The 8,798-nt window shown below is 40.3% G+C and overlaps 1 protein-coding gene and 1 long non-coding RNA gene across 2 annotated transcripts in view; one reads left to right on the top strand and one right to left on the bottom strand.

Annotated features, from left to right (window-relative positions):
• The window catches only part of LOC124876344 (ryanodine receptor 1-like), a 69,800-nt gene extending 65,751 nt beyond the window's left edge, over positions 1–4,049 (bottom strand). The window contains exons 1-2 of the mRNA XM_047379015.1: positions 3,984–4,049; positions 35–154 (exon numbers count right to left, since the gene is read on the bottom strand). Coding sequence (XP_047234971.1) covers positions 35–154; positions 3,984–4,031 — 168 coding nt within the window. The 5' untranslated portion in view covers positions 4,032–4,049. The remainder of the gene's footprint in view (positions 1–34; positions 155–3,983) is intronic.
• Positions 2,979–4,391, top strand: LOC124876346. The gene is made up of 2 exons (XR_007040286.1): positions 2,979–3,092; positions 3,993–4,391. It is a non-coding gene; the product is annotated as an uncharacterized LOC124876346 (long non-coding RNA).
• Positions 4,392–8,798: the final 4,407 nt, after the last annotated feature.

Consider the following 8,798-nt stretch of genomic DNA (forward strand, 5'->3'; position numbering starts at 1 on the left):
CATAAAAGAAATAAATCTTGTGTCCTTTCTATACTTGAGCATTAGATGTGGTCTCCAGGAAGCACAGTCGATTCCCAAATCCTTCACATGACAGACACAGTTTGATCTGTTCCTTGAGAATGGATGCGGTACATTGCAGCACCACTTGATCATCCTAAAAAGACAGAAAGCAAAAGATGTCTGGGACATGGTTGCTGTAAAAACCAGAGGTCTGCATTTACCAGACAATGAAGCCTGACAGAAACTTGATCCTTTGGACAGATCCTCTGTATCCTCTCTATTAAGCTTAATTGAGCTGGACACACCACCTCCCAGTAGATCACAGGTCATTTCTCATTGGAGTTATTCTAGTGTCCCACTTCATATTCCAAACTTTGCTTTCTCTTTAACATTGTGGCATATGCAACTCTCAGAATGTGACATTTTAATCCTTATTTACTGATATCATACAGACTGTCATCTCCAATTGTAGTGCGTTTGAGAATACTTTTATCATTCGCTGACCTGACCTTATACTTTGGACTGTTCCAAGCTGAAGGTCACAGTTGCCATGTGTTTTGCACACAGGTTGAGAAGATTTCTTTCTCAATAAGAAATTTAGAGTTTGAATCATTCTATAATTTATTTGTAGCTTCAAATATTAAATGATTATGTCACACTTAAAACGATTATTCTGTTGCATGCAGTGATTATGTAGTTCATCCTTAGAATGCTGATATGGTTACAATGATAGTTTTCATGTTTGAGGTAATTTAAAGGGTTGTTTTGAAAGGATGTAGAAAATTCTGAGGCCTTGTGTAGAAACATCTTTTCCATGATAAGGTTTTGTCGAGGATTCTCACTCAAGGATTAACCATTTTTGCCAGCACATAATTCCTGAATTGCTTTCTGATATTACCGGCCAATATCTCCCGTTCATGTCTCTTCCTGTTTAAAGCAACATCACAGATTTGACCAGAACTTCCAGGAACAGAGAGACATTTTTAAACTTGACCACTTAGCAGCACGCCAGAAACGGGTGTAAACTTCAGTGTTATCAAAACATGCCATCTGCGCAGTCAAGACTAGTCAGATTTTTGTTTGTTTTGCTTTTGTCAAACATTGCCTTTTTCTCTACTTTAAAAAATGTACCTATAACTATAACCTTTTTTTAACTCCTGAAAAACCACGTTCCATCTTCGTCCATCATGGGAACCTCCCACAGTTAATAACAACATCCCCTTTCTTTTATCCACTGTCATACTTAAAAATATTCTTGGAAAGGTCTTAAAGACTCATCTATCCAAACACCTATGTTTGTCAGACAGACATCTATTACCTCCTTTAATTCCTATGAGAGAGGCTGATTATGAGGGCTGTGTGCAAAGGTTCTTTCAACACAGACATAAGGTGCTGGATGTTAAAAAGACTGATGTTTCCAATGGGGCATGAGGTGAGGAAATCCAGTGTTAATCAGCAGGGAGATTTGAGAGAGAATTTCAAACTATTTATCCTTTTTCTCTTTCTAGAAAAGTTATAAAGTTATCAGATTAAGTGGAGATCATTCAGACCACATGAAAGTCTGGTGATATCTGGCTAACCATTGGAGCCTAATCCTTTGAATGAAATGCTGAGCATATTAACATTCAATTATTCATCACTTCGGATGTTTACCTCTTTAGAAGATGCAGATTATTATTCTTTGTTGTTAAACTTTGGGATTACAATTAGTTTGTTCAATTACTTGTTTCTTTTTCTCAAAAGTTTTACGACAGTAAGCAGACAGGAAACGGGTGGAGAGAGGGGGAAGACATGCAGCAAAGGTCGCCTGAGCCGGGAGTCATATCCGCGACGTTGTCGTCGAGGACTGAAGCCTCTAATAATGGGCCATGCGTTTTATCCCTGCGCCACCGCCGCACCCTCCGTGTTAGGTTTGACCAATCAAAGTATTTTAGATCTTGAACAAGAGATTATTCATTACAGTCCAGATTCTTAATCACTGAATAGGAATACATTTAATACCAACTTTAACTTCCCTTGCCAGTATAGTCATAGTTTCTTAAAGAAATAACATTGTGGAAAACACAGGGAGGTGCCCAGTCTTACTGACTAAATGTCAACGAGCAATGAGTGTACAACTGTCAACTACCTTGTCAGTTACCCTGTCAGTAAATTTATGTAAAATATAAGTTAACTCTGCCCTAAAGTCTTTTTTAGATGGGATGTAATTTTGAGGGGTTTTCAATCTATTAATTTAGCAAAACGTTCTTGGTTTAATTAATTATAAAAGTAAAAACTATTTTGTGAAAAGTGAAGTAACTCTCAGAATTTATTTGAGTAAACTAATACCGTTTGTAAACTATTTACTTCATCTTCTGGTGTGTAAAAAAATGCATAACGGTCCCATCATTTCTATAAAACGTGGCCTGTTCATCATGGCAACAGTCGCGGACTCAGTGACAGCTAAACCTTCTTCAGTCCTGGCAGTCGGTGAAATACATTACCTTGAATGATCTTTCTGATTGCAGCTGATTGGATTCACTATGTTTTAAAAGTTTGACAGAATAGCTTGATGTTACCGTCTTAACAGAAACAGCAATAAATCAAACAGCGCTGTCCCAACATAGACTGAAGCAAGCAGGTGCTGAATTGGGCGAAGCTTTGAACCTGCTAATCCTCACACAGTAAATATAGAAGCCAGCTGAGTTCAGGTCTAAACAGCAACCGAGTGACAGTAACTTAATGACACATTGCTCACATATCTCAAATAGGGCTGTGTTTCACACCAAGGGACAATGTCTAGAGACACATCTAAACTCCATCATGTTAATACATGCACACATTATGGACTCGGTCCAAACAACTCCTGTAACACTTCATACATTTTAACCAACGTGATCACTTTCAAGCCCCCCATGAAATCTAGTCCACAGGTAATCAGAGTCTGGTTCATGCTATAAGAGAAAAACGTGGGAGACACAATGTTGGAGTATAAACACCCACCCTCCAAATAAAGAGTGTAACATTACAGCAGTCTGCTTGCCAGCCCACAGTGTCCTTCAACAGGCGGTGGCATGGAGATCAAAACGGGAAATATGATCCACCGGCAATGGGTAAGTGCAGCAAAAATAAACTAAATGTCTCCAATACACACATATAATACACTAAATGTGCATGAGAAAAAAATGATAAGATAAAAATGAATAAACCTTTATAATTTAGAAGGGATTTGATTAAAAAAAATATGTACTTACTTTTTTTATTTTGGTTCAAGAATCAGTCTCTGATACAAAAGATTTTTAATCTGTAACAGACTGGTATTGGTGAAGCAACATGACATAATATGACAAAATCAATAAAACTGGGTCTAAAATACTTCAGTGTAAATATTGTTTTTTGACTTTTCTTTTTAACAAACCAGAGGACTATTTTGAAAGCAGAAATTCATTGAAACACCTTCAGCTAGACTATTCAGACAAAAAGAAGTATCCACATTGCAGTCTAACCATCAAGTAGAGCACAACTAAGTCTAAGTATCGATATTCAATAGTCAATAAGTTTATAGTTCTGATGAGTTCATGGTTATATCATCAAAACCATATGGAACTGCTTTATTGATGTTTCTGTTAATAGTGTATGAAAGTGAACTATTAAACAGCCATCAAGATGAACTGTTTTAAAGCAGTTCCTTTTTTAAAATCATTGAAAATTCCAACCTAAAGTTTAAAATGTTGTCAAATTTTCTGTATGACAGTTTCTATTGTTTTATGAGGCCTGTAAAATGCCCATGTTTCACGTGACAATACTACTTTATCAAGGTCCTGCTGGGATATAAATAGAGAACAATGCCGACAATACCAGCCACCTGTCTTTGTCTATCTCTGCTCACTCTAAGCAAAGAAGAAGCACATAAATGCTCTAAATGTTTGACTTTTCAATATTTAAAAGAACTTTTACTTTTATACTGTGGATTCAGTTCTTTTCTTGAAGCAAACATCACTTACGGTTCGCAGGAACTGGATCTCTTCCTCTCCATCAGTGCCTTCTGCCATCCTCCCAAGGTGTTGGGAGACAAACCTTGAGAGAAATGGGAATCGGTTACATTCACAATTCTGTGACTCCCAAGTGCTGTTGTCTTCCAAACATAAGGCAGGTTCCTGAAGGACAAAAAATAGATGTGACCCCTTGCTGCCACTGCCTCACAGTAGCTGACTTATGAGGCTCCAGAATTGACTTTATCATTCACAGCTGTTGAGAAACAGCATCATGAAGAGGTGGAGCAAGCTGACAAATGCACATGGTATTATTTTACAATCACAAGATGACATAGCAATGTGTTTGAGCTGTTGGAATGCTATACTTAATTTTACTGTAATGTAAAAAGTGGCATTTTAATAAAGGGTGAATTCATACTATGGCATTATTTATTTATTTATTTGGTATCGCAGGAATATCATAATGCAGTTTGCTGTGTTATTAAACAGCACCCGAGTGGATTGTTTTAATTACACATTGATTTACATTGCTTATTGCTCCAACTAATTTCTAAACTAGTTTCTGATGGAAAAGAATCAAATTTTGTGAAATATATCTTCTCTTTAAGGCTTTCATTATGCTGCCATGAAACTGCATGTGGCCACGGGATCCCACCCAGTACACACGTACAGTTCCTTGCAAAATTAATTAAACATGTTCATTTTTCTTCACATTACATTACACAAACAAATATGTTTTTTGGGATTTTATGTGATAAACTAGCACATAATAGTGCGTAATAGCAAAATGGAAGGAAAACAATATAAGGCATTCAGTACTTTTTTTGACAAACCTTCGAAAACTGGGAGCACATTTGTATTCAGGCAAATATTTGTCAGGGGACTCCACAGATCTGGCCAGTGTAGCAAAGCAGCAAGAAGAAAGCTGCTGCTAAAAGAAAGTTTTGCGAAGTAATGTTTAAAGTTTGTCACATGGTAGGCGTATACAGGGGTTGGACAATGAAACTGAAACACCTGGTTTTAGACCACAATAATTTATTAGTATGATGTAGGGCCTCCTTTTGCGGCCAATACAGCGTCAGTTTGTCTTGGGAATGACATATACAAGTCCTGCACAGTGGTCAGAGGGATTTTAAGCCATTCTTCTTGCAGGATAGTGGCCAGGTCACTATGTGATACTGGTGGAGGAAAACATTTCCTGACTCGCTCCTCCAAAACACCCCAAAGTGGCTCAATAATATTTAGATCTGGTGACTGTGCAGGCCATGGGAGATGTTCAACTTCACTTTCATGTTCATCAAACCAATCTTTCACCAGTCTTGATGTGTGTATTGGTGCATTGTCATCCTGATACATGGCACCGCCTTCAGGATACAATGTTTGAACCATTGGATGCACATGGTCCTCAAGAATGGTTCGGTAGTCCTTGGCAGTGACGCCCCCATCTAGCACAAGTATTGGGCCAAGGGAATGCCATGATATGGCAGCCCAAACCATCACTGATCCACCCCCATGCTTCACTCTGGGCATGCAACAGTCTGGGTGGTACGCTTCTTTGGGGCTTCTCCACACCGTAACTCTCCCGGATGTGGGGAAAACAGTAAAGGTGGACTCATCAGAGAACAATACATGTTTCACATTGTCCACAGCCCAAGATTTGCGCTCCTTGCACCATTGAAACCGACGTTTGGCATTGGCATGAGTGACCAAAGGTTTGGCTATAGCAGCCCGGCCGTGTATATTGACCCTGTGGAGCTCCCGACGGACAGTTCTGGTGGAAACAGGAGAGTTGAGGTGCACATTTAATTCTGCCGTGATTTGGTCAGCCGTGGTTTTATGTTTTTTGGATACAATCCGGGTTAGCACCCGAACATCCCTTTCAGACAGCTTCCTCTTGCGTCCACAGTTAATCCTGTTGGATGTGGTTCGTCCTTCTTGGTGGTATGCTGACATTACCCTGGATACCGTGGCTCTTGATACATCACAAAGACTTGCTTTCTTGGTCACAGATGCGCCAGCAAGACGTGCACCAACAATGTGTCCTCTTTTGAACTCTGGTATGTCACCCATAATGTTGTGTGCATTTCAATATTTTGAGCAAAACTGTGCTCTTACCCTGCTAATTGAACCTTCACACTCTGCTCTTACTGGTGCAATGTGCAATCAATGAAGACTGGCTACCAGGCTGGTCCAATTTAGCCATGAAATCTCCCACACTAAAATGACAGGTGTTTCAGTTTCATTGTTCAACCCCTGTATAAAATGAGACCAGATCTGAATGCAAATTGCTATATGTGTGAGAAAACTAACATTGCACATCAGCCTGAACACATAACTTCCATCATTAAACATGGTGATGGCAGCATCATGCCGTGGGAATGTGTTTCTTCAGTAGGCATACGGAGGACAATCCTGGGAGAAAACTTCTTAGAGGCTGCAAAAGACTTGAGACTTCACCTTCCAGTAAGAAACCAACCCTAACTAGAAAACTGCAAGCAGCTTTGAAGGCCCTCGCACCCCTCAGCGCAACTCGGGCTGTTGAGCGACCGCAGGAGCCTGGCATCACCTCATACACGCCACCGACGATGACACTGCTTCAATTCAACATGTCGTCACTAAGTGGTACTGTGAGCAGCATGTCATATGATCTTCGGTCATGCAGAGTTTCGGTCTGGCAAAAAGCATTCAAAATTTCGAGTAAATCGGATCTTCCAGAAGGACGCTGCAGTCGCTTGTTTGTTTGTGGGCGGGGCTAAAACAACATCATCAATTGACTGTGTCAAAATGTCCATCATTAACTCATGATCATGTATACTACATTTCAAGTGGATCCGATGATGAATGAGGGAGATATAGCCCTTGAAGTGTCCTAGGGGGCGCTATTGATCCAAATTTAAATGTAATCCAATAGAGCTGTTTGGGGGTTGACAAAGATCAAGCATATTCAGTTTGGAGTGAATCGGACCATGCATGTGTAATTTAGAGCCAAACGTATGGCCGTGGCGTGACATCAGAATTCGCCACGGCATCATATTCACATCCTCCAGCTAAAGCAGTAAGTACTGTCGACTGTCTAAGAGCATCATGTTATCTGTTACTTGGGACAGTTTCACATTGATTAGGTGAAGAACATCAAACATTAAGTCTGTAAAGGAAAACGTGATACTTCCTGTTCTCAGGGGGCGGGGCTTCAATGATATCAGCATGTGATCAGTGAATATTGTTGAGGCCTAGAGGCAGATCAATCCCAGAAGGTTTCATTTGTCTGTGACTTTCCTTGTAGGAGCTATATAAATTTAGTGTTTTATGGCGAGAAGTCATATTTTGAGGCTTGGCCACGCCCACACGCTGTCATGTATCAAAAAGCTTTTGATAACTTTTAATCCCCAATCCCTTAAGAGTATACTGAGTGATTTTCAAGTCTCTAAGTCAAAAGCTGTAGGAGGAGTTCGCTCAGATATGCGGGCTAAAAACGCCCAAAAGAGGGTCAAAATGGCAACTTCAATCCAAAATGGCCGACTTCCTGTTGGGTTTGGACCAATGCTCCAATAGAGTTTTTTGTAGGTCCTGTGAAGTTGCATATGTGTATCAAATTTCAGATTCCTCAGTCAAAGCATGGCTTGGGGCTGATTTTTTCTAATTTTGTAGGGGGCGCTGTGGACGAATTAGGCCACGCCCACCGAATATGTCATCAGATCTCTGTTGGGGACTGGAGAAGGATCAATCACATTGAATTTGTTGCAGATCAGATGATCTATGTGGAAATTAGAGGCAAACGTATGGCCATGGCGTGACGTCTGACTTCGCCGCGCCCTTTTATGAAAAGTCACTGTGCCTCAAACAAAGTTAGACCCAGTAGTTATCTGTCTTCTGACACAATTTCAAGTTGATTAGGTCAAGAGGGTCAGAGAGGCACCTTTCCAAGTGAAAAAAGTTACTTCCTGTTCTGAGGGGGCGTGGCTTTGATGATGTCAGCATTTGACCCCATAGGATCGCCGGGAACACGAAGGTCCTCCTTCATGCCAACTTTGGTGTGATTTGTATTTTGTTTTGGGAAAGTTATTGCAATTTTTCACTTTCGGCGCGAACGCCAAATTCGTGCCACGGCCACGCACCCTAAGCATGGCCGAAAACTCAGGATTTTGATAACTTTTAATCCCCCATGCCTTAACTGCATGTTGACCAAATATGAACCCAATAGCTCAAAATCCCTAGGAGGAGTTCGTTAAAGTTCGAGGTGAGTAAAATTGAAAAACGGGCAAAAATTGGCCTTTGACCCAACATGGCCGACTTCCTGTGCATTGTAGGACATACCCACGAGAGACTTTTTTTGTTTGTTTGAGGAGCTCTAGCATTGTGCCGAATTTCAGATCTGTACGATTTACGGTTCGGCCTATCTCACGTTTGGGGGCGTGACTACGTGGTTTGGCCACGCCCACTGATGACGACATTAAGGATCAAGAATTTTCGTTGGGGGACAATTTTGGGTGAAGTTTGGTGACTTTTGGGGTATGGCAAAGTCCCCGTATTGCCCCGCAATGACCAAACGGAATAAAGAAATAATAAGAATTCGAGCGACTACAATAGGCCCTTGCAGTTTTCCTGCTCGGGCCTAAATATACATCAAAATATGTTGAAGCTGTTGAGTGACAAGCTTCAAAAGGTATGAATATTTTTACAAGACAATGTACTGTATTGTACATTGCACAATGTACTGCATAAACCACAAGGCAATAGCACATCATTTACAAAATTTAAAATTAAATTCCCTATTTGCAGGTGCGATAACAACTGATAATAAAACAAATTTTGCAGAAATCAAAG

Source organism: Girardinichthys multiradiatus, chromosome 11 (genome assembly GCF_021462225.1).
Source record: "Girardinichthys multiradiatus isolate DD_20200921_A chromosome 11, DD_fGirMul_XY1, whole genome shotgun sequence".
Classification (NCBI taxonomy): Eukaryota; Metazoa; Chordata; class Actinopteri; order Cyprinodontiformes; family Goodeidae; genus Girardinichthys; species Girardinichthys multiradiatus.